The sequence below is a fragment of the Balaenoptera acutorostrata genome, chromosome 7 (assembly GCF_949987535.1).
Source record: "Balaenoptera acutorostrata chromosome 7, mBalAcu1.1, whole genome shotgun sequence".
NCBI classification, from domain to species: domain Eukaryota; kingdom Metazoa; phylum Chordata; class Mammalia; order Artiodactyla; family Balaenopteridae; genus Balaenoptera; species Balaenoptera acutorostrata.
The window spans coordinates 18,482,449-18,509,496 of record NC_080070.1 but is presented as its reverse complement, the minus strand read 5'-3'; the positions used below and the strand labels follow the sequence as shown (position 1 = coordinate 18,509,496).

Genomic DNA, 27,048 nt, shown 5'->3' with positions numbered 1-27,048 from the left:
AAGTAATTCTCAGAACAATGACCAAGATTATGTGTTAAACAGAAACAGAAACTCAAGAACAGACACCAGTAGAGACAGTCTTTACTCATAAATCTATTGTACATAATATTTTATATATTATATTAAAGCATTGTTTATAAGTTACGCATTCCAAATATGGTAACAGAATGTTCTTCAAACTTCTATGCTTTATGATTTATTACTCTGTGTGTCAATAAATTTTCCTTATGTCAATTTCACCATTTCTCAACTGTCTCCTGTTTTTTTTTTCTCTCCTTTTCCTAATAAATAACAAATGTGAGGTGATGGATGAAAAGAAAACTGGGGAAACAAATTTATACAATATTTTCTCTACTACCTGGATACTTCTTGGTGGTCATTTTCCCTCATACTTGTGTCATCTCCTTTACTATGTGATCACTATATGCATTCACTTAGCTTCTCTAAAACTTACTTAACCTTGGCTAACCTGATACAAAAACCTCTCCCATGACTTGCAACTACCTCAAAATTAAATTTTGCTCTTTTCCTAGAATTCATCTATAGACCTACTGTTCCTACAATCTGTCCAAATAGCAAGCTCTCTCTCAATGAAAGCTTTATGCACATATCTGTTCAAGTGTGTGCAAAGTATCCTTTCCAAATACTCTTATACTCTTGATAATATTCTCACACACTTACAACTTAGCTAATATGTTCTGCATCTGACAGAACCAAAGCTTTGTGAAACAGTCTGTGATTGGGGTGTCATTAATTCTTAACAGTTTTCAACTTGATTTATATAATTTTTTTTAACCTCATTTTATTTTAGGTTTTTATAAGTATAGGGTTTAGGCCTTATGTTTTCTACAGCCAATTTTAATGGATTAGAAGGTGAAGTGACTACATTGGCTTTCAATCTTTCTTCTACCCAAATCCCCCGAGGGACATGGTGGTAAGTGTGGTAAAGGCAATGACTCTTGGGTTGTTCACAAAAAAGTCTTAGAATAGAGGGTTAGGGAAGAGTATATCTTGAAAAGCTTTCTGGCCAGTGGAGTACAGAACTGTGTTCAATATTCCAGCTTGATGCATACCAACTCAGCAAAAGGCCTCAGCCAAAATACCTGCTTCAAAGGATTCAGGCTGGTTACTACAAGTTGTGCTGCATCAGCAGCTCATATCATATCCAAGTTTACGGCAGTAGTTCTCAATAAAGGCAGCATCAAGGGATGCTGGAACATTTTGGAACTCTGTGGGAGCTTTTATTAGGGGAGATTGTCAAAGTAACTGGGAGACACTATTCGTGTTCAGTGGATGGGAGCCTGGGAAAGCTTACAGCACTCAGGCTAGCCCTGCACCACAAAGAATTGTCCTGCACCACTTCTGAATGTTCTACAAGACATTCATCTAGCTGAGAGGCCTGTTTACAATTAAGTGAACCTAGAAACAAATTATAAACATAAAGTAGTTCCCCAGTTTTGACATATGTTGAATTTAAAAGCAAATACTGTGTAATTAAGGGACAACCACAAGTGCTTTGTTTGAAATTTTACTAAGAATTGCTTCAGAAAAATCACATCATTGGCACTTCATGGTACCTGAGTTGCCAATACATACACCTGTAACAATCTGCCTTTGTAGTTGTCATATTCACAGTGATTCTACAAACAGATGCAAACACCTATTTTATAACATACTGGAAAAAAAGTACTTTACAAACTTATATACGCATACAAGTCATTTGAGAATCTAGTTAAAATACATATTTCAGACCCTGAGGGTCCGCATAATTAAGCTCCCAGGTGATACTAATGCTACCAGCCCAGCGGCCACACCTTGAGTAGCAAGGTTCTAGTGCAGAGGTACCCAAGTATTTACATGCAGAAACAGTCTTTTTATAATTTCTAATTTCTCCTTCACTTTTTTCAAATTATGTATCTACACAGACAGATTATATTATCAAGAAGGCATTGCATGAAACTTAAAGGGTGTTATAAAATATTAGTTTAAAAAAAAGTGGGTACTGGGTCTGAAAAGGTTAAAAGCTGGCTTATGGAAATAAATTCTGGCCAGTATTTGAGTAACACCTTTATAACAACATAAGATTTGTACATAATTACACTGAGCAGCCAGAATACTATTTTCAAAGCACAAATCTAGCCATGTCATCCTGTTCTTAAGAATAGTTAATAGCTTCCCATTGCCTTTAAGATAAAGTACAAACTCGTTAGCATGTTTTAAAAGCCCTTCATTATCCCTTACCACTTACCTTGTCAGCCTCCTCTCTCACCATTTCACTCTAATTTTCCAGCCAAACAAATCATTTGCAGACTGAGCTCTTTCTCATCCAGAAGCATTTGTATAATTCCTGTGCCTGAAACACTTTACCCCAGAGATAGCAGGAGAGTACACATCTTCCCCCCAAGGTCAGGTACCATCTCTTGTGCCTCCACAGCACACAACACTCCTCATAGTGTACTGTTGCTTTTATAAATAAACAGGGACTACCTTTTTATTGGTTTATGTTCAATGTCTTACACAATGCCTGGCACACTGTAGGTACTCAATAAATGCTTATTGAAAAATTAAACTGTCTTAGTATTGAACAAAAAGAGTAACATGGGGGACTTCCCCTGTGGTCCAGTGGTTAAGAATCCGCCTTCCAATGCAGGGGACACGGGTTCGATCCCTGGTCAGGGAACTAAGATCCCACATGCTGCAGGGCAACTAAGCCCACACGCTGCAACTAAGACCCAACACAGCCAAATAAATAAATAAATACAGATCTAAATCTTAAAAAAGAAAAGAATAACATGGATATAAAACACTGGTGGGCCTTAATGTATTAGAAAATGGCCTATGGCCAGTGGCCTATGGCTGATAAGAAATGGTTTGCCCATGGGCTTCCCTGGTGGCGCAGTGGTTGGGAATCTGCCTGCCAATGCAGGGGACACGGGTTCGAGCCCTGGTCTGGGAGGATCCCGCGTGCCGCGGAGCAACTGGGCCCGTGGGCCACAATGACTGAACCTGCGCGTTTGGAGCCTGTGCTCCGCAGCGGGGGAGGCCGCGACAGTGAGAGGCCCGCGCACCGCGATGAAGAGTGGCCCCCGCTTGCCACAACTAGAGAGGGCCCTCGCCCAGAGGCAAAAACCCAACACAGCCAAAAACAAATAAATTAATTAAAAAAAAAAAAAAAAAAAGAAATGGTTTGCCCAGGCAAGGGAAATTTAAATAATGTAGACGTTCTATATTAAGTTGCACATTACAGATTCTGTCTGAACATAAGTCAACGAGCAAAACAATACTCTAGTAAATAAAAAAGGTAAAGAGTATGGGTAGTAGGCAGAACACCTTGCATATCACCACATTACCCATATATTTAATGTCCTATATTTACTTCACAGTGAGACAACTTTAGTACTAACTACCATATAAAAGGCCACATGATAGGATTATAAATTCCCAATGGCATAACTCATGTGTAAAATGTCTTCCTATATATTCTTTGGGAATACAGTCAAGTGTTCATGAACACCACAGAGAAAATAAAAAATGTGGTAAGCAGATGGAAGGATGGATGGATAAATGGACGGATGGAGGAACAACATACCATTCACTGGTGTAAAATACATTGGAATAGGAGCTCTAAGACCAGGGAGGTGGGGAGGATGGGGGTGGTTTCTAGCCCTGGCTCTGCTATGAAATAGCTGAGTGATCCTAGGCAAGTCACTCAACTTCCCTGTGCCTCGGTTTCCCGTTTGTAAAATGAAATGGTTGTGTCTTTAAAGTCTTTCAGTTCCTCAAAGAAGCTGCTCTTTCACGCAGTCACGAACCTGAAACATCCTTTTCCTTATTCGCTGCCCAGCTAATCCCTAATCATTTTTAATCATCCTTTCCTCAGGGAGGCTTTTTGTGGATCTCTGTACTAGCTAAATTCCCCACTGTTACATGTTCTCAAAAAGCCCTGTACTTTCCCTGTTTATAAATGCTCGGCATGCTTACAAGTACTTAATTCTGTCTTCTCCACTGTCTGTAAGCTTGTACGGGTAGAGACTGTCTGCTTGCTAAACCACTTCATCTCCAACATCAAAGTACCTAACAGATTGTAAGTATTCAAGAGTTAATTTACAGAATGAATGAATTAGGTTCTGACAATATAAATTTTTAGGATTTAGGAGATGATTACCTCTAATCATTACCTCTAATTACCATATCTTCTAAGATAGTTTTTTTTTTTTCTATTGAGCGATAAATGAATACATTTGACTATCAGTCTTGGTATGAAGTTTTCAGATGTACAAAAATTATTTTCAAAACAAGCTTTAAATTTTCCTAAATGGTCCTGTTTTGCTAATCAGAATTCAGTCAAATATCAAACTGTCATCATCCAAAAATAAGTAAATCACAGGGATCTTCTTTGCCTCGAAAGTTACCCTAACAATTTGAAACTTCAAGTTTTCTAATGAAGCTGACTTTAAGTTTTCCAATCTGAAAGGGTTAGACAGTTACATTAAGAAAAATTTTAAAGATAATATTTAGAAGTAGTAGGATTTAATAACTAAAACACTCATCTCTGGTCTTCCTAGGCTTTCAGGAGAAATAAGAGAGAGAAACTAATGTTTAAGAAAATTCACTGTCCTCTCACCAAGCAACAATGATTTCAAAAGTATAAAACCAGGACAGTGATTTTTAAGTATATTTAGACTCATGATAAAATGTTCTCACTAGTCACCCCCTAGATTAATTTCTTTCTGTGTAATAGTTCTTCAGATTAATCTTACTAACATCATGTTATTTGAAATGAAAATAAGAAATCTCTGTACATAAGTAAAAACAAACCATAGATTCTAAAGAAGAGGTAGGACCTATAATCCAAACATCAGACTGAGACTATGGCTTAATTTTATCCAGCCTTTGGGTGGTGCTCTGTATGCCTCCAGTACCACAAGTGACTGGATTTTGTATTAAGAAAATCAAGTACATCCATATCCAAGAGTTATAAAATCAAAATAAAAGTTCCATTAATTTACTGGAGTAGCAGGAAATTCCCTGGTCACCTAGTGGTTAGGATTCCGCGCTTTCACTGCCGTGGCCCAGGTTCAGTCCCTGGTCAAGGAGCTGAGATCCCACAAGCTGCATGGTGCAGCAAAAAAAAAAAACTTAGTAGGAATAAACAGAGGTAGGTAAATAAAAAACTTGCAGAGGCAAGAAATGCTCTCTGGTTGGAAAAAAAAGTAGTGTTGAAAGAGGGAGACAGAAGCGTTGGGACAAAGTTGTGGCAGTGTTCAAGGGTGAAGTGGGATTCTGCCTGTCTGGGGAGTTAAGTACTAGATTTAGGAAAAAGGGAGAATTGGCTGCTGAGGTTAGTCATAGGCCTAAAATGAGCTCTCTCCTTATCATCTCTTATTAAAGAAGTCTTCTCCAGTATGAACCCTCTGACTTTGGAAAGAACATTTCCGGAAGATCATGTAGCCCACTAATGCCAGCATCCCTGGACCTAGGTCCTAGTAATTCTTGAGCTGCCTCCACATTTATTACCAATGATAAAGCCTTCTTAGTAAGGTCACCCTGATTTTTCTCCTCTACTGATCATGAAGCCCTTCACAGCCTCAATACATAGTAAACTTATCAGCAATAAATATTTTTTATTGTCTCTAAACTGACTTGTACAAAATCAATGTATAGACACCTTAAATTTCCTCCTTCTGGGGCCTTTAGCCCACTTAGCCAAGTTCAAAGATTCCCACCTCCCTAATCATATTCACTATAATCCTCCCACTGATTGCGACCATCATGAGCATTACTTCAAACCCTTCTCAAGGAGTACTTTTGACAGATCCCCCAAATTCGGCTCTCTCCAACATTCTGGCTGCCAATCACTTTCTCTCTGCCTTCCCAACAATCTAGTCAGCACCTCCTGGTATATCAGAAACTAAAAGTTAGCAGATGTGCATCCATGGGCATCAAGGAAAGTTATGAGTTCAACATTATTCTAATAAGGCTGGTGGAGGAAGGAGAGAAAAGAGTTAAGTAATAAACAAAAGGGTTAAGACCTCCCCTGCCTCCAAACGAATGACAAAGAACCTGGTCCATAGTTTCCCTTCATCAAATTCTCCCTCTTTCTCCAAAACTGGCTTAAAATGAATGAGTAAAGAATGATGATACAGTATAGCAACAGTTCTATCACTGTTCTATAACCGAGGTTCACTACTTGAGCACGATTTAAAAAAAAAAAAAATACGGATCTTTGGTGGGTTCATGAAACTGCATCTCCACTGTTGGTCTTTAATATAGCTACAGAAAAGAGGAAACAAACAGAGTAGTCATGTCACATTAGCCTTAAGAGCAAAATAGAACCATTATCCAACTTTCACAGGTTATTAGCACTAAAGGGGACTTCAGAGATCTAGTTCAACTGCCTAGTTTTACAACTGAAGAAAATGAGCCAAGAAAGATTAATACACTTGCCTAAGATCACAACTGGTCATTGGTTTCTTAGTGATTATTAAAAAAATATTTCCCATTTTCTCCTAAGTTTTAATATTTGCAGGTAAATCCTGCAGTTGGGCAGGGTCAGCTATTATTTCCAAATAAACAAAAAGAAAAAAGGCCAAGTTGAGAAAGAAAAGAGAAGACTTACCTCTGGGTCTGCTAGGCGCTGAGACAGACCTACAACAAAGACGAGGTTTTTTTGTACAACACGTACACTAGCCAAATGTTTGCGATTTTCTGATATTTTCTGTTTTCTCTCATTTTGTTTCTGTTTTTTCTCATTCTTTATCCTTTGCAGTTCTTCCTGGGAGAGTGGTTTATAAACTGCTGGGTCTTCTGGATATGGCTGTAGGCATAAAACAAATATAGAAGTTAGCATTAAATAAACAGAAAACTGTACGAATAACAATTATCAAATTCTGGATGATGTGTATGCACATCACATCTCCCTTTGTTACAACTCCCTTTTTCTGAATCTTTTCAGTTTTTATTTAATAAAAGTTAAATGTTATATAGAATTGTTTTAAAATACTATTTAAACCACTTTTTGTGCTGAAACTTGAAACATCACCAAAGGTTCTAAAATTTAAAACAACAATCTTGGTATTCCCTACAATGCCTAGCACACAGTTTACAGGAAAATTAGGCTTCTAAGGTACTGTGTAAGAGGCAAAGAGTATAAGTTCTCTCATCTAAATATGGGTTTATGTATTACAATCAACAATATTTAATGAAAACTTACTATGTACTTGGAGATTAATGAAGTACTTATTCTTTAATACATTCCCAGTCTAAGGACACAGATGGGCAAATAAACAGCAATACATAGATCCTCTGGCCCAGGAGTTTGAACTTAGCTTCAACACTTATTATCCACGTGGTCTTAGGCAAGTCAATTAAACTCTACACCTCCATATCCTCATAAGTAAAATGAAAATAATCTTAAAGGCTGGTGTAAAAATAACACTCATAAAGCAATTACTATGTGCAACTGGCACAAAGTAATCCCTCAACAAATACTAGTAATTACACTCTTACAATGGTTTCCTCTCTCATCATTATAATTTTGTTTTCATTCCTACTGCTAATGCCAAGACTACTGATGGCCTGAATAAGAGCTGTGGACTCACACTGTCTGGCTTTGAATCTTGGATCATTCTTTACCAAGAGACCTTGGCAAAGTTATGTAATCTGTCTGCCTCAGTCTTCTATTCTGTAAAATGGGAATCAGAGTACTTTATTCAGAGGGTTTCTGTGAGAATTAAGAAAGACAACACACTTATAAAGTAATTAAAATTGTGTTCTGCACAGAAGCATTCAATAAGTCAGTTATTATAACAGCTAACCCTCCATATCTGCAGGTTCTACATCCTCAGATTCAACCAACCATGGACTGAAAATATTTGGGGGTAAAAGATTCCAGAAAGTTCCAAAAAACCAAAACTTGAATTTGCCATGCACCCAGCAACTGTTTACATAGCATTTACATTGTATTTACAACTATTTATATAGTATTTACATTGTGTTAGATATTATATGTAACCTAGAGATGATTTAAAGTATATGGGAGGATGTGCGTAAGTTATACCCAAATACTACACTGTTTTATATAAGGGACCTGAGCATCCACGGACTTTGGTATCTGCGGGGGTGGGGTGTGGTGTTCCTGGAAACGATCCCGTGCAGATACCAAGGGACAACTGTACTACTACAAAAAACAGTTAATAATAAATGGAAGATGGAACACACTAAATAATAATATCTAAAAGCTGAATGTGAAGAGATCCCAGAAATGGGAAACTGTGCCTATCAGAATATCAGAAGTGGGGATTAACAGAAATGCTGCTGTCAAGAAAAAAAGTAGGGGACTTCCATAGTAGCGCAGCGGTTAAGAATCCGCCTGCCAATGCAGGAGACAGGGGTTCGAGCCCTGGTCCGGAGAGATCCCAGATGCTGCGGAGCAACTAAGCCCGTGCACCACATTACTGAGCCTGCGCTCTATAGCCCGCGAGCCATAACTACTGAGCCCGCGTGCCACAACTACTGAAGCCGCGTGCCTAGAGCCCGTGCTCCACAGCAAGAGAAGTCACCGCAATGAGAAGTCCGCGCACCGCAACTAGAGGAAGACTGCGTGCAGCAACGAAGACCCAACGCAGCCAAAAATAAAATATAAATAAATAAATTTATTTTTTTAAAAAAGAAGAAAAAAGTGGGAATGAGGAAGAGAGGAGGGAGTATCCACAAGCATGAAAACTTGCATGCCTTTAACATAAAGTTACTTTCATCTTTTCATACATAAATTTTTAAAAATTAATTAAAAAAACAAACACCCTCCAATTTGTGAGCACACTTTGATTAATGCTGAAGGCAATTAAGAAAGCGAGATTTCCTTTTATGTTCCTCAACGTCTACTAGTAATAACATAAAGTCTCCAAAAATCCTGTTCTTAAATATTCAGGCATAACTCTTAGTGGTCCTGCAGGATGTAAGCGTCCATACCATTCAATTCCCGCATTTAAAAATTTGAATCTATTTGGCATACTCCAACTTACTAGTGAGTGGGAGGCACAGAAAACAGCGGACTCAGTAATTTCCCTGACTTTTGCATGACATGAGGGCTTTCTCCAGGATCAAATACAAAGTTTATGTCACACATTTTAGGGGTTCAATAAATATTTGCCACCTTAATACCAAGCTACTAGCTAGAAGCGGAAATTTAGCACTACTAATTTTCTTTTTTAAAAAAAACTTATGTCGGGCTTCCCTGGTGGTGCAGTGGTAAGGAATCCGCCTGCCAATGCAGGGGACACGGGTTCGAGCCCTGGTCCGGGAAGATCCCACATGCCGCGGAGCAACTAAGCCCGTGCGCCACAACTGCTGAGCCTGTGCTCTAGAGCCCGTGAGCCACAACTACTGAGCCCATGTGCCACAACTACTGAAGCCTACATGCCTAGAGCCCGTGCTCCGCAACAAGAGAAGCCACCGCAATGAGAAGGCCACGCACCACAACGAAGAGTAGCCCCCGCTCACCACAACTAGAGAAAGCCCGCGCGCAGCAACAAAGACCCAACACAGCCAAAAATAAATAAATAAATAAATAAATAAATAAATAAATAAATAAAAAGAATTGGCTACCATCTTTAAAAAAAAAAACTTATTTCAAAGTGTTCTTACATTTTAATTTGAGGAACCAAATGGTTAAGGATCTATTACAATAAATTCAATTCTTCAATCAATGATGTAATCTTCCCAATTTAAATTTTTTCTCTCTCTCCACTCACCCTTCTGTACCTATAATATCTCCTTTCAAATCTTAATCTATCTGCCTGGATGATTTTAATCCCATGAAACTATTCAAAGCTATATGGGCACAAGTATAAAAATGAACTACATACAAACCAATTAAAATATCTTTCCACAAGATCATTTAAAATTTTCATTTGCAAATGGAAAAGCTATTTTCTACCACAGGATTTCTGGGTAGCTCCTTTCGGAGCGTTTATCATTAAGTTTATTTGAAAGCTGTTGCCCTTCACTAACATCTATAGTGGTGATAGTCTACTCCCTGAGTGCATCAAGCATATAGATTGTTCCTAGTTCCATTTCAAAGTCTAATCCATGCACTGAATCTTACCAGTCCATGATAAGAGAAGTATAAAAATTGAGAAAAAGCATTTGGAAACTTTTATAGCAACTTAACATTGCCACAACATTCAAGTACATCATCAGTGGGCTCTGAAGAATAAGGTAGTTATCTGTGTGGTTGTTATCGAACTTAGGTCGTAAATCACATGACACAAGCTGGGTACTAGGCGTGCTTAATAGGACCCTGTATCAAACACCAACAGACTGTGGTGGGGCGGCGGGGGGGGGGGGGGGATACAAAAAATCTGGTTCTGCATCAGAGATAGTCTGAAAAACACTGATGTAACTTTTAACTCTTCTGAAAACATGAAGGATTTGACAAGCACTCCGGTTTTTTTCTTTGCTAACAATCTCTGACACTGTAAAATCCTGATAAAAGATGATGCAAAGTAATATAAATGCCAAAAAAATAAAAATGCATACACACACTCAAAAAAAAAAATGGAGAATGACAATTACCAAAAATCGGGTTGCAGTATCAATTCTCATCCAGTATATTACTGATGCACCACCATGTTGAGTATATAACACTGGTTACCCCAATCTTCTTCTATGTTATTCCAAGTTTTTCCTATGGAAATATACTTCCATAAGACTTCAAAGTCAACTTTAAGTCAACTTTATTGGAATATAACTGCTACATAGTGATACATTACACATACCAATACAGAAAGATACCAACACAGGAGAACAAATTAGTTTACCATGAATTCCATGATGGTTCCTCCTCCACACACATACCACCATAAAAACCTACTCTACAAATCCAATAATAGAAAATTAATAAGCTAATACAGCAAGATGAGGAAGGGAGGTAGATTAAAGATGGGAGATGAAAACACATAATTTGAATAGCTGCAGAAAGAGACCGTGACCCACAAAGCTAGTAATAGTACGAAAAATGAATATAAAGAAAAATATATCTGGTCTACTTTTTGACTGAAACAGATAGGTTAAGCCTAATTTTCTAGGAATATATGATCAAATAAAAATTACAAGTAAAAAATTTTTCTTTAAAGGTACTACTGCATGTTACAAACTAGTGTTAAATAGGACACCTGTGGAGAAGCATTTTTAATGTGTAAAATATTTCTAATTGTGTTAATTTGTCAACAAATTGCCAAACTACTAATTAAGATGGTTTATAGTCTCTAATGTAATCATTTAATTCCTTTCATATGTGTAGTTATGTTTCCACTTTTATTCCTAATTTACATGTGTATTTACATGTGTCTTCTGTTTTATTTTCTGATCAGACTTACCAAGACTTTATTTTATTCGTTGTTTCAAAGAACCAGCTCTAACCTTTACTGAAATATTGCTTTTTTCCTATTTCACTAAATTCTACTTAATCCCTACTTTCCACTGTCACAATGTTTATTCTTTTTCTGGTTTTTTAACCTGGAAATAAGTTCATCTATTTTTGTTCTTCATTTCCTAATTAATGCATTTACAGCTTTATATCTTCCTCTTGCTAAAGACAATGAAAAATACTGTATAAAACTTTTTTCTAACCAACATCTTAAAAACAATAATGATCTGCAGTGGGGAAGTCCCAAGACAATTTTTGGATAAAAGTCAAAACCCAGAGAGATAAGTGGAAAGTCTGAGTAACAACAAATGGGAGAGAGGAACAAATGGGGGAAGAGGGACAGCATTAAAAGTCCAAGGCCAAATCAAGGTGAAGAATTTTGGGGGAGATCACTCCCACGTTAAGCTGAGACCCAGCCCACCCCCAAAGAACTCATTTTGTCTCAGGGTAAGTACAAACTACACAGAGGTCAGTACAAGATAAGAAAAAAGGAAAAGGGTGTAGAAGAAAACCATCCTAGAGAAGTTGAAACCAACCCCAGGGAAGATGTGCACCCAGGAGAACAAAAGACCTTTATGGTTGGCCAGAGCGAAGACTTTTACACTTAAGGCATCCTTAATGGCAATGTTTACAGGATCCAGCAGAAGCCAAATCAAAGCCTCTCTATAGGAGGGCAAATTCATCTTGGGCCTTGGAGAACCCTACAAATAATTCAATGACAACCACGAAGCAGATACAGACAACAAATCACATAAGGAAATAAAACAACATGAATGACAACCAACAGAAACATCCCTCACAAGACTTCAGCTTCTCGAATTATTGCACAGATTTTAAAACAATAATTCTAATCTGTCTAAACAAATATATGACAAACTTGAAAATATCTGCATGGTATAAAAAGCTTTTTAAAAAATCAAGTATCAAAAAAGAACAAACGTTACTTCTAGAAATGGAAAACACAATGGCAAAATTTAAAAACTCAGTAGACTAGACCTAAAAAAAAAAATTCTGATTGATCAGAAGAGATCATCCATTAATGCATGAAAGGAAGAAAAAGAAAGAAACAGAAAAGAGATTAAAAGACATGGCAGATAGTGAAAAGATCTGGAAAATATTTAATCAGAGTCTCAGAAAGAGAGGAAAGAGAATAAATGCAACAGCTAAAGAGATAACAGCTTAATTTTTTCCAGAACTAATGAAACTCACCAAATCCACAGATTCAAGAAGCCCTACAAACACCAAGAGGAATAAATAGAAATACACAAGTGAGTTCTACTTTCTGGAACTGATTAATATATCCATTGTGGCCTAACAGTCAATCTCTGTGCCCACTATACCTGTATTTTAAACTTTTGTACAAATTTATTTGTACAGACTTGTGTGCATGCACAAACACACACAGGCTTGCTAATTGTGTTAATCAAATTTTCCATTTCCTTTTTATTGTGTACTTCATATATTTCTAAAATACAGAAATTAGAAGTCTCTCCATTATGCACGTGGGTGCAGTTTCTCCTGGTATTTACATCAGCTCAATATACTTCTTAGCTCTGTCAAGTAAATAAAAGTTTCGTGACTTTAGGGGACCTTTCATCAGTAAGAAAAATATCCTCTTTATCTTTTTTAAATGTGTTTGATCTTGAATTTGATTATGACTAACTAATATCAGTACTATTATACTTTCTTTCCTATGATTTCCATTTGCCCACTCTATCTTTTTTCCCCTAGTTTCCCTGATAATTTTCTTATATGTGTTCCTAGTCAAACAGTTCTACAAGGTTTATTAGGAAAAAGAGCAGTCCCCCATATCTTTCCTCCCCCTCAACAGTTGCCTCTCCCTAAAAATAATCTATTCTTTTAGATGATTCTTCTGTCATTTACTATCACATCATTAAATAACATGCTTGTATTGCTACTTCCTGATTTTTCAGTATTAAATATTATTACATTATGCAAATTGAAGATTCAGATTTCTTTCAGCCAGCCTAACCATACATTCCAAGCCCACTTTCCAACCTTCCATCCTAATTTTGGTTAGGTCAAGGGTCACAATTACATTATTATGAAGTTCAAATATTATTTATACACTTCGACCTCCAGCCATGACAGATTAGATGGTAACAGACTAGGGCTACCAGCATAAACAACTAGAAAACTAGACAAAATATATGAAATAACTGTTTTCAGACACTGAACAACAGACAGTGAACAGCAGGTCTATGACCTCTGAAAGAAAAGAAAGAAAAAAGATGAAAACCACAAGTGTCCCAGTTTTCTGCTCTTCTGGCACTTACTGGACCTTGGCACTGGGTCCAACGGTCACAATGAGCAGAGGGGGACAGTGTTCAAAATTTGAAGAGGTTGAGGGAACTGAAATTTATTGGGCAAAATACCACAAAGGGGGAACTAGTACAAAAAGAATTCCAGAAATCTACATACAGGAATCCTGTGGTAGCCAGTTTTCATAACAGCCCTCCTGAAGACACCCTGATAGAGTGAGTGTAAACAATGAATTTAGGGAGGAAATAAAAAAAAAGAACACCAGTCACATGTACTCTTTCAGAATATAGAGGAGGAAACATTTCCTGAAACCAGTATTTCTTTGGTACCAAATCTAAAAACAACATAAAAGAAAGCCACAGATAAATACCTCTCATGACACAGACGCAAAACTCCTCCTGAAAATATTAGCAAATTGAAAATAAAAAGGATAATACATCATGATCAAATGAGATTTACCTTTGGGAGGGAAGGTTGATTAAAAAAATCAACCTAAATCACTGTTTCTACAGAACAAAGGAGATAACACACGATCATCTCAATAGAAGCAGAAAAGGCATTGGATAAAATGCAACACCCACTCATGATAAAAACTCTCTGTAGGCAAAGAATAAAAGCAAACTTCTGGGCTTCCCTGGTGGCGCAGTGGTTGAGAATCTGCCTGCTAATGCAGGGGACACGGGTTCGAGCCCTGGTCTGGGAAGATCCCACATGCCGCGGAGCAGCTGGGCCCGTGAGCCACAGTTGCTGAGCCTGCGCGTCTGGAGCCTGTGCCCCGCAACGGGAGGGGCCGCGATAGAGAAAGGCCCGCGCACCGTGATGAAGAGCGGTCCCCGCACCGCGATGAAGAGTGGCCCCCGCTTGCCGCAACTGGAGAAAGCCCTCGCACGAACCGAAGACCCAACACAGCCAAAAATAAATAAATAAATAAATAAATAAATAAAAATTAAAAAAAAAAAAAAAAAAAAAGCAAACTTCCTCAACCTGATAAGGACCATCTACAAAAAAACAGTGACATACTTAATAGTGAAATACTCAACGTCTTCCCACTAAGATTGGGAACAAACAAGGATATGTGTTCATCCCACTTTTATCCAAGGTTATAGTGCAGGGCTTACCCACTGCAATAAGGCAAGAAAAACAATTTAAAAAAATAAAGGTTGGAAAGAAATAAAACTTTCTTTATCCACAGAAGATGTGATCATCTATTTAGAAAATCCTAATGAATCTATTTAACAAAAATTATTCTACATAATGACAATGAACAACTGGAAAATGGAATTTTAAAAACAGTATCATGTGCCAAAGCTCAAAAAAACACAGGGACTTCCCTGGTGGTCCAGTGGTTGGGACACCACCCTTCCACTGCAGGGGGCACAGGTTTGATCCCTGGTGAGGGAGCTGGGATCCCACATGCCATGTGGCGTGGCCAAAAAAAAAAAAAAAAAAAAAAATCCAAAAAAAATTCCCCGCCCCCCGCAAAAAAAATAGTTATAGGCAAATATAACAAAACATGCTGTACTCTGTACATGAAAACTACAGAACATTGTTTCTGAAATGTTTAAAACCTAGAAAAATGGAAAGATAAAACTTATTCATGACCTATAAGAGTCAACATTTTCAAGATGTCGTCTTTCCTCAAATTGACCTGCTTATTCAATGCAATCTCAACCAAAATTCCAGTAGGCTTTTTGTACAAAATGACAAGCTAATTAAAAAACTTATGTGGAAAGGCTAAGGTTCAGATACACAGAATAAATTCTAAAAAGAATAACAAATTTGAAAGTTTTTATTGTAACAGATTTGAAGATTTAGAGTAGTCAAGACAGTATGGCATTGACAAAAAGATAGACATAATCATCAGTGGAAGAGATACAGACTCTAGAAATAGACTGACACATTTATGAGCAACTGATTTTCATGAGAGTCCAAAACCATTCAAAAGTAAAGGGGTGGGGCTTCCCTGGTGGCGCAGTGGTTGAGAATCTGCCTGCCAATGCAGGGGACACGGGTTCGAGCCCTGGTATGGGAAGATCCCACATGCCGCGGAGCAACTAGGCCTGTGAGCCACAACTGCTGAGTCTGCGCCTCTGGAGCCTGTGCTCCGCAACAAGAGAGGCCACGATAGTGAAAGGCCCGCGCACTGCAAAGAAGAGTGGCCCCCGCTTGCCGCAGCTAGAGAAAGCCCTCGCACAGAGACGAAGACCCAACACAGCCAAAAATAAATAAATAAATTTATTAAAAAAAAAAAAAAAAAGTAAAGGGGTAGTCTTTTCTACAAAAGATGCAGTAACAACAGGATATCTGTATGGAAAAAAAAAATAAATCTCAACCCCTACGTCATATCTGAGCCATTGCAGCATAATATGATTACTTTTCCTTTTCTGTACAAGTTTTTGTTTCCCATAGAGTTAATAACTGTGTTTTGTCTGATTAGATCTCTATGTGTTTATTACTTATTCAACCATCAAATTTCCTCCAATTGTTGAAATGGCTTCACAAGACATTTCTCTTTAAAAACACCAAGTATTCTTTCATTTTGATCTTTTTGTAGAGATTCCCCTTGGAGCTTTCTGATTTGCCACATTCTGGATTAACTGCCCTCTACAGGTCACATCTTTCATCTTTCCCCATCATCCAAGAAATCCCACTGCTTCTTGCCTATGTTTGATTACCTATTTCCTCTATCCCATGTATTTTTTTTCTCTTCTTCATTCCTTTATATTGATGGGGCATATCCTCTAGTAAATTTCTGAGAAAGAATGCACAGAAGGTAAAATATTTTTGAGAACTTTCAGGTCTGAAAATGTCTTTTCATAACTCCCTCATACTTAATTAAGTCAAGCAGATACAGAGTTCTGAAATGAAAATAAATTTCCTTCAGAAGTGTCTTCTAGCTTTAAGACTTGATTTAGAAAAGTCTGAAACGACTGATTCCTGATCTTTTATGTGCAACCTACTTCTTCCTCTTTGGAAACTTGTAGAATTTCTTTCTCTTTGGTATTTTGATACTGAAAAATAAAAGTTTGTGCCTGGCACTTGACGGGCATTTTTGCTTTTTTGGTGGTTTGTTTTTTTTGTTTTTTTTTGAGGTAACACTGGTTTATAACCTTCTGTAAGTTTCATGTGTACAACATTATATTTCTACTTCTGTGTACCCTACAGCGTGCTCACCACCAAAAATTTAGTTTCTATCTGTCATCAAACAGTTGATGCCCTTTATCTATTTCACCCTCCCCCTCCGCCCCTTCCCCTCTGGTAACCACTACTCTGTTCTCTGTATCTATGTGTTTGTTTTTATTTGGTTTGTTCATTTATTTTGTTTTGTTTGTATATTCCACATATGAGTGAAATGACACAGTATTTGTCTTTCTCCATCTGACTTATGTCACTTAGCATGGACCCTTCAAGGTCCATCCATGCTGTCACAAATGGCAAGATTCCACCTTTTTGATGGCTGAGTAGTATTCCAGTGTGTGGAATACACATCTTCTTTATCCATTCATCCATTGATGGACACAGGTTGTTTTCATATCTTGTTACTGTAAATAATACCACAAGGAACATAACAGTGCATATATCTTTTTGAATTAACGTTTTCGTATTCTTTGGTGCCTTTTTAATCTGAAAATATGTCCTTTGGTCCTGGGAATATTCTTCAATCATATACTATTGAAGACAATTTTCCTCTGTATCACTGTGATCTCTTTCTAGAATACTAACTTATTTGTTATGTGACCTCCTGGACTGATCCTCAAATAAAAGTTATCTCTTCTCTCAAACATTCTCCTTTGCCTTTTTGCACTACTTGTTAAGAGATCATCTCAACTTCATCTTCCAACTCTTTGCTTGAGTTATTTCTGCTATCATATTTAAATTTTCAATAACTGTTTCTTATTCACTGAATTTTTTATACCATACTGTTCTTGTTTCATGGATTCAAAATCTTCTATTATTTCTGAGGTGAAAATAATACCCTTGTTGAAGTTTTCATTTCCTTGGCCAGTCTCTAATTTCCATGTGAGCCAATGTTGTATGGTGCTACATCAGTAAACCACCCATGTTCCCACATCTGCCGTTTCCACCAGATATTTTTCTCAGACATGCTGCACTAAAAGGACATGCAAAGGCAGTCTAAGGAATGACCTGCACCTGTTTAGGGAAGCACTGAGGTCCTTTTGACCCCACTAGGCTCAGCAACTAGGACCAAAAAGAAACATTCAACTTCGTATGTTTTTAAAACCTGCCTCTCTCTCTGCTTTTCAAAGCTATTAAAACAAAAGAGGCCTTTTCTGCAAACAGACAGGTTTCATCTTGTGAGCCAAAATCAGGAGCTGGCTTCAGCTAGCGCCACCTGCATCTCCAAGTTTATTTAAATCATCTCAATTTGACAACTCACATAACGTCTTCTACAGGCTTCTCCCTGCAGGGTTGGGCTGTATCTAAATTGTAGCTTCATGGTCCTCTCCAGAAACACTTGTGGTTTCCTTCTGTGTTAACACAACCACTGAGGCTGGGCTCCAGAGATGTAAAGATCTGCTGGTCTCTGACTGAGATGGGCAGCTTCATAATTATGTGTGTTCAGCACTCTCCAGCAAAGCTAAGCCAGATTCCAAGACTTTGTGTGTCCTGCACTGTCTGCCTTCCGTGATACATGCCATGAGACAGGTATGAGCAAAGTCTGGTAGCTAAGAGACTAAGGAGAGGTTCTAAGAGTTGTGGATATTAAGTGGATATTAAGTCAACAAGAAATTAAAAAACAAAGACAAAAACAAAAAAAACTCCTGGTCTGACTATTAACAATAAGTGCCTCAGCTAAAGATTCTAACTTGGAGACCCAAAAGGAGGTTGTCTCATATTTCTTTAATCTGGATTTTTTTTTTCTTTTCTTTCTATAAATGTTGGAGAGCCTTCGTGTTCATCCTTAGACAATCTCTCATTTTTTCCACTGACCCTCTCTGTGATTTAATCCAGTGTCATTAATTTATAAAAATATTCTATATATTGATTAACTCCCAAATTTATATCTCCATGCCCAAACCAAAACTGAATATTCACCTGTCTAGTCAACATCTCCATTTAAGTCTCTAATAGGAATCTCAAACTTAACATGTTTAAAACCGAGTTCCTGATCTTCTCAAAAACCCTATTCCTAGAAGATGCAGTCTTCCCCATCTCAGTTAATGGCCATTCTCTACTTCTAGTTGCTCAGTTCAAAATCTAGCAGTCATCCTCAACTCTTCTACTTGTATTGTAGAGTGGATATTAAACCTGTTAATCTTTGTATGTCTGTAAAATGTTTTATTATGCTTTCAAATCTGAATGAAATTGAGAATTCTTCATTAAAACTTATTTTCACTCAAAAATTTGGAAAAACAAGTTTTTCGTTTGTGTTCTCTTTTCTATGGTTGTAAAACAAAAACACGGGCATCAGTTTTATTCTTGTTCCTTTGTGATCTATGTATTTTTCTCTCATGGACTTTCAGAACTTTGTCTTTATTCTAGATATTCTAAAATCTCACAATTATGTAAATAGATGTTGATATTTTTCAGTCATCTTGCTTCATACTTACAGAACCCTTCTAATCTGAGGACAACTGCTTTTCATAGTGAGTAATTTTCTTCTATTAGTTCTTTCATTATTTCTTCTGATCCATTCTTAGCTCACTGCTTCTAAAACTTCTCTTAGCAGAGATTAGAACCAGAAGATCTCTCTTTTACATTGCTTAACTTTTCTTTCAAGCTTTGTATTTTTTATCTTTCTGCACTATATCCTGCAAAAAAATACTCAGCACAAGCTTCCAACTCGCTAATTTGCTCTTGAACTGTGTTCATTCTTTTCTTCAACCTATCTATAAGATTGTTCATTTTGAAGATCTGTTTTTTTAAAAAAAAAATGTTCCTTCTACATGAATATGTCATTCTCTCTTACCTCTTTAAGAGGTACCAATGATACTTAAAAAAGTTTCTTTCTGTTTGCTTACTTATGTTAGATTCTTCTATATACTGATTTTTGTGCTTCCCTTCCATAATGTTGGCTTTCCTGAAATACCTATTGATTCTTGGTTGTTGCACATGTAAGAACTCTGTCAACCAGTCTATAAAATGCTATTTCTGTTTGCCGTAGGATGTTTTTTTGTGACCACAGAGAGGAAAAACAGCTCAAAAGGGTATGTTAATAGTTCATCTTCTGAGCATAGGAGGTCCTAGTTCCTCCAGGGTATTTCTATCCCCTTTAAGGCTCTGACCTAAATTTATAATCAGTGTTCCAACTAGAGGGCATCTGTCTCTGCTACCTGGCATAAAAGTTGGACTGTTGCTCCAATGCCTCTGTACTCAACCAACCACACTGACAGTTCTCCTAGGATCTTGAAGCACCACTATTATTACCTTTTTTCAACAGTCTTCTCCTGAATACGTTTTGAGTTAACACTTTTTCTTTAAATTGATCCCAATGGCCTTCTGCCCTCCAGATTCCTCACACTAGTCCTCCCAGAAAGGAACCCTTTTACTAACAACCAGCTTTGCTGAAGTTACTCTGTTTAGTTTTTAATCTTAAATTTTTTTCTATTTTTTACTGCACTTTCTAAGGATTTGAGGTGATTCTAGGTAATCCCTTAAAACTGAAATGAATTTCTTTGCTATTTCCTCAAATAGTCTTAGGTTATCCTAAAAGTCACCACTTTCAACATAATAGTTCAATACAATTGTCCTCTAATGGAATGATGGGGAACTGATTTTTAAAATACAACTGAATGTTTTAAAATTCATTAACACAAATTTAAAAAGCTAATGTTATCGTTTTCATTTACCTTTCCATTCACATTCTTAAAGTATATGAACTATATAAAACGATATATATATACATTATAAACACCTACTGTTATATAACATATATATATATAAAAACTACATTAATTAACATTTAAGTAGAGCTCACCTTTTTTCATTCATATAATATACGTTAACTGCCCACTAGATTTAAAAAAAAAAACAACTGGACAACACATTGCCTTCTGAGATATTATTTTTTTAATAATCTAGGTATCTAAAACACATTTCCAATTCTCAAAATTTGGTAATAATGAACCAAGAGCTCTTTGAATGGGTAAACAAAAGAAAGTTTAAATCATATAAACAGATATTAAAGATAAGGCAAAAAATAGCTATTTGCATTAGTCCCTAAGGTGGTAACAAAGTCCTTCAAAACAGAGATGCAGCAATCCTACTCACCCTAATAGGTCACTTACTACACTGTAATTGCTGCATCTGCTTATAAAAACAACAAAACCCAGAATACTATTTTAAAAATCATAGATTTTTTAGATTTAGAAAGGATTCAAAGGACTTGCATTTGACCCCCAAACCTACTACCCTACCCATTAGTTGATGCCTTCGATAAGTTACTTAAAAGGCCTAGTTTCCTTAACCATACAATAGGGATAGCATTATCAGCCTAGCATTGTCATAAGGACCAACAAATGAGTAAGTATTACCTTCTAAACCAGGATTTCTCTTTTCATTTTAACTCATGATCTTTTTTAGTACACATCAAAACTTCTCTACTATTTTGTACTGGAAAACTAAAGCAAATTTCCCCCCAGATGTAATACTGATTGTGTTTTTCCAATTTCACACCGTCCTATCTAAATCTACTGCCTCTCTCTACCCTTAATCCTATTAAACAGCCAGCACCACCAACCTTGTCAATCTCCTCAGATAAGAAAACTAAGGCCAACCAGAGAGGTTATGTGACTTCACCAAGGTCATATACTTAGTTAACAATAAAGCCAAGACTCTGACTCCCAAGGCAAGTGTTCTTTCCACTTCATTAAATCTTAAAAATACAATGCTACACATTATCTCATCTGAGGTTTGTAGATTCTTTTAAATCTACTTACTCATAGGCATGGGGAAAAAAACTAAACACAAAGTTATTTTGGAGTATTTACCTTTCTGCATGCAGGACAAAGCCCATTTTCATCAGTGCGAATTCGATGCCAACAAAATCGGCAAATCTGGTAGCCACAGGTGCAAGGGAAAAAGTTGATATCATCTATCTCCAAGGGCTCCATGCAAAGAGGACATTCCACAGGGTCTTCCTTCACATCAGGACTGCGAGACATCTTCACGTTTATTAAACAGCAGCAAAAGTTTATAATAATTTAAGGGAGAAGGAGGTTCAGCGCTAGGAACTAAACTGTAGAACTTCGAAGACCTGCATAAGAAAAAACAAAATATACTGCTTACTACTGAAAAAAATGGCATATTCAATGATCAAGAATCAAATTTCATAAAAAATTTGAAAAATATTAATCAGATCAATTTTTGCTATCTCAGAAGATGGAATTCTGTATATTCTTCATGTCAAGATAAAAGGTGTGAGGTTGTTAAATTTTTTGATTCAACAGAAACAGAAAAGAACTTCCTTTTTTTAGCTAAAACATTTAATACTAACCAGTACTAATCATAGCATATTTTAGGGGAATAAATACTATACAGAAACATCTTCACCTTAAAACATACTCTAAACTGTCTTATCTTTCACCTAAAAGCTAGTAGTAATACTGCCACATAACTAAAAGAGTACTATAGTAGTCTAAAATGTGTCCTAATTTACAAAATAAAACTAATGAAGAGCAGTTTCAGTTACCTGTAATTACATGTTAATATCAAACCATTACCACAGAAAACATAAGACCTGAAAAAAATGCCATAGAACCTAATTGTTTACAATTAAATATGTATTAATATGCCAATGAAAAATTCACTTTTGGGAAAATACACACGTATTAAACAAAATTAAAATATTCCTTTTTATTATAGAAATGCTACAAAAAGCCTACAGAAAGGGGGAAGAGAACAAATAGACCTCTATGCCTCAAAGTCTTTTTAAAAATTAAATAATTTATCTTTTTAGATTATGGAGAATTGAAAATTTTCAGGCTAAAGTCATTGTTAAATTAAAACGCTATGTCAAAATAACGGAGATTTTTTGTTTGTTTACATAATTTGACAAACTAACTCTAAAGTTTACATGAAAGAGTAAATGCATGAGACATGCTTTGAAACTTTTGTGGAAGAAACGTGGGGATCTGCACTATCAGATACTGAACTGTACTACAAAGCTACAGTAACAAATAATTTGATATTGGTACAAAAACAGACAAAAGATCAAAGAAACTAAATAGAGAATCTATAAACAGAACCACGAATTAATTAGATTTTAATATTTGATAAAAGGGACATAACAAGGGCTTCCCTGGTGGCGCAGTGGTTAAGAATCCGCCTGCCAATGCAGGGGACATGAGTTCGAGCCCTGGTCTGGGAAGATCCTACATGCCGCAGAGCAACTAAGCCCGTGTGCCACAGCTACTGAGCCTGCGCTCTAGAGCCCGTGAGCCACAACTACTGAGCCCGCGAGCCACAACCACTGAAGCCCATGAGCCTAGAGACTGTGCTCTGCAACAAGAGAAGCCACCACAATGAGAAGCCCATGCACCGCAATGAAGAGTAGCCCCTGCTCATCGCAACTAGAGAAAGCCCATGCACAGCAACGAAGACCCAACGCAGCCAAAAATAAATAAATAAATTTATTTAAAAAAGGGGGGGGGACATAACAAATCAATATGGCGAGGATGGGCCCAATTTAAAAGCAGTAACAGGATCCTGGTCTATCCATTTTAAGAAAGAAACAGTATATAGCTGTCTCACACTGCAATCAAAATAAATCCCATATGATCTGTCTGAAGAGCTATACATTGAAATAAACTATTAAAGTGTTAGAAGAAAATAGAATTTTTAAAAATCTTGGGATACAGAAAGTCTTCCTAAGCAGAAACAGAAATTCATAAAAGATAGATATGATCAACTTAGCAATGTGAAAAGAAAAAAACAGACAAATTAAAGCAACAGAGTAAAGCAAGCAACAGAGTAAAGGATATATTCACTGTATACAAGAGTCACTATCCAGAATATATAAAGAAATCTTACAAGCAATTTTTAAAAGGCAAACAAGTCAAAAGAAAAAATGAGAACAGAATATGATGAGTAGTTCACAAAAGAATTACAAATGATTACAACATATGAAAAGATGATCAACCTCTTTAGTTAGTAAACAGTGAGGTAGGATTTTTCCCCCACCAGCCTGTCAAAGTTAGTCTCCCCGCAAAGCAGAGATTATCACTGATCTAAGTTCCTCTTTACAAAGGGAAATGGGAGCACAAAGAGTACCTTGCCTTAAATTGCACAGCTATTAAGTGGTGCAGCCTGGATTCATTCCACGAAGTCTTAGCGCCACATCTGTGCTTTTAACCACTCCCTTAAACCACCTTAGACTCTATCCTACATAAATACTCACACATGTGCACCAAGTACTTTGCTGTATGTTTTGCAGCATTGTTCATAAGCGTAGAAAACTGCAAACAATGTTAACTATCCATCAGTTGGCAAATCATTAAGTAAATAATGATATAGCCGTAAGGTTGATGAGTGTTGAATCAGAAGATGTCTATTACACAGGATTTTTTAATTTGTAAAAGTAAACTGGAGACTAACGTAAATATATACTTCCATGTAAATATAAAAACTCTATGTGTATATATTTGATTTGTTTCTCGAAGAAAATAAAGCACATTGAAGGTTATACACCAAAATGTTATCCATATCACAAAAGACAAAATGGAGGTACTAATTTTATTTTGAAAATCTGTATTATCTGTATTGCTACAACAAACATTTTTGCAATTCAAATGGCTAAACTTAAAAAAAGAAATTATTTTCATCTTTTAGGAAAATTAAATCTGACTTTTGTTAATAATTAGAAGAAAAATAAAATGAAATATCTTCTTATGAACCTATAATTATTTCAAAGTATAAGTTTTTTAAAAAGAAAAAAATGGTATATGTATTTATAAACAATTCAGGAATCCTGGTCTGCAGACCCAGTTTTGCCACTATCAGTTTCCTCATATATAAAATGAGGGGCTTAATCTTATGGTTACCAAGGGGGAAAGGGGGAGAGGGATAAATTGGGAGATTGGGATTGACATATACACACTACTATGTATAAAATAGATAACTAATAAGGACCTACTGTATAGCACAGGGAACTCTATTCAATACTCTGTAATGACCTATATGGGAAAAGAATCTAAAACAGAGTGGATATATGTATATGTATAATTGAGTAACTGATTCACTTTGCTGTACAGCAGAAACGCAACACTGTAAATCAACTATACTCCAATAAAAATTTAAAAATAAACAACCAAACAAATAAATAAAATGAGGGGTGTTAAAGACAATGCAAAAGTAAGACTGCCAACTTCAAAGCCCATGTCCTTTCCAATATGGTAAGACAGAAGTTATGATTACTGAAGGCTCAGTCGCATATTCTTTGGTATATAGTGCAAATGTCCTGAAACTAAAAGTGACATTACTTTTTCAAAAATTTAAATTCTACAGGAAATCTCTACTTCATTATCTAAGTTCTTGTTCTCTATATCACCTGCAACTAATAACACAACACAGTATAAATTCTTTTTTTTTTTTTTGTTTTTTCCACACACACACACTGTATTTTATTTTTACAAGAGATAAATAGACTGACACCAAGCATTGTACATGGATGACCACAACAAAAGCAACAATGATTGCAATTACCAAACATGAAACACAGTTATACTATGTCATAATATTGACATTCAGTCCAGTAATCCTCCACTGTAACAGCTCCTTTACTTTGCAGTGAAAATTGATTTGTATATTCTTTTCCTCTGAGTCCTTGTGGGATTTTTTTTTTTTTAATTCAGACAGAAAGTCACAAAAATTATACTCATCCTCATCAGTTCACTCAGTCCCATGTAATTAATTTCTTTTTTTTTTCATCTTGATCTTTTGTTAGCACTTTTATGAGTTCATCAGTTTTTCATTAGAGTTCTGAAAATGCTTATTCATTCAGTTCAGCAGTACAGTCAGTTACCAGAAACCTGTACTTGTCAGAGTCTTTTCCATGAATTTCTTGAAGATGAAACCCTTTTATAGGAACATATTTGCAAAATCATCAGATTACACCCAGAACTGTCTGTAAATGACAAAAGACTTAAAAATGACCATGGTTAAAGATTTGATGAAAGTTCATAATAATGCAGTTGACAAGAAAATTAGTTATTTCTGAGATATACATTTTAAAGTAATAACTAGGATTATTACTTATAACATTATACCAGAACATATAAGATTTTTAGACGTTTCCTGTAATGTCTGAAACATTTATATTAACATATTTCCATACATATTTCCATACAAATACAAATATAAGATTTTTAGAAATTTCATGTAATGTCTGAAACATTTATATTAACATATTTCCATACATATTTCCATACAAATACAAATATAAGATTTTTAGAAATTTCATGTAATGTCTGAAACATTTATATTAACATATTTCCATACAAATAACCCAATGAAAGTTTAGTATTAGTTGTTTTGTTTGTTTTTTTATACTGCAGGTTCTTATTAGGCATCAGTTTTATACACATCAGTGTATACATGTCAATCCCAATCGCCCAATTCAGCACACCACCATCCCCACCTCATCGCAGTTTTCCCCCCTTGGTGTCCATATGTCCATTCTCTACATCTGTGTCTCAACTTCTGCCCTGCAATCTGGCTCATCTGTACCATTTTTCTAGGTTCCACATACATGCATTAATATACGATATTTGTTTTTCTCTTTCTGACTTACTTCACTCTGTATGACAGTCTCTAGATCCATCCACTTCTCAACAAATGGCTCAATTTCGTTCCTTTTTATGGCTGAGTAATATTCCATTGTATATATGTACCACATCTTCTTTAGCCATTCGTCTGTTGATGGGCATTTAGGTTGCTTCCATGACCTGGCTATTGTAAATAGTGCTGCAATGAACATTCGGGTGCACGTGTCTTTTTGAATTACGGTTTTCTCTGGGTATATGCCCAGTAGTGGGATTGCTGGGTCATATGGTAATTCTATTTTTAGTTTTTTAAGGAACCTCCATATTGTTCTCCATAGTGGCTGTATCAATTTACATTCCCACCAACAGTGCAAGAGGGTTCCCTTTTCTCCACACCCTCTCCAGCATTTGTTGTTTGTAGATTTTCTGATGATGCCCATTCTAACAGGAGTGAGGTGATACCTCATTGTAGTTTTGATTTGCATTTCTCTAATAATTAGTGATGTTGAGCATCTTTTCATGTGCTTCGTGGCCGTCTGTATGTCTTCTTTGGAGAAATGTCTATTTAGGTCTTCTGCCCATTTTTGGATTGGGGTGTTTGTTTCTTTGATATTG

The 27,048-nt window shown here is 36.3% G+C and overlaps 1 protein-coding gene across 7 annotated transcripts in view; it reads right to left on the bottom strand.

Annotated features, from left to right (window-relative positions):
• Nucleotides 1–27,048, bottom strand: part of CNOT4 (CCR4-NOT transcription complex subunit 4) — a 149,481-nt gene that overhangs the window by 59,568 nt on the left and 62,865 nt on the right. For all 7 annotated transcript variants that reach the window (XM_007177109.2, XM_007177107.2, XM_057549750.1 and 4 more), the window contains 2 exons: nucleotides 21,664–21,929; nucleotides 6,620–6,817 (listed from right to left, as the gene is read on the bottom strand). In XM_007177109.2, coding sequence (XP_007177171.2) covers nucleotides 6,620–6,817; nucleotides 21,664–21,837 — 372 coding nt within the window. In that variant the 5' untranslated portion in view covers nucleotides 21,838–21,929. The remainder of the gene's footprint in view (nucleotides 1–6,619; nucleotides 6,818–21,663; nucleotides 21,930–27,048) is intronic.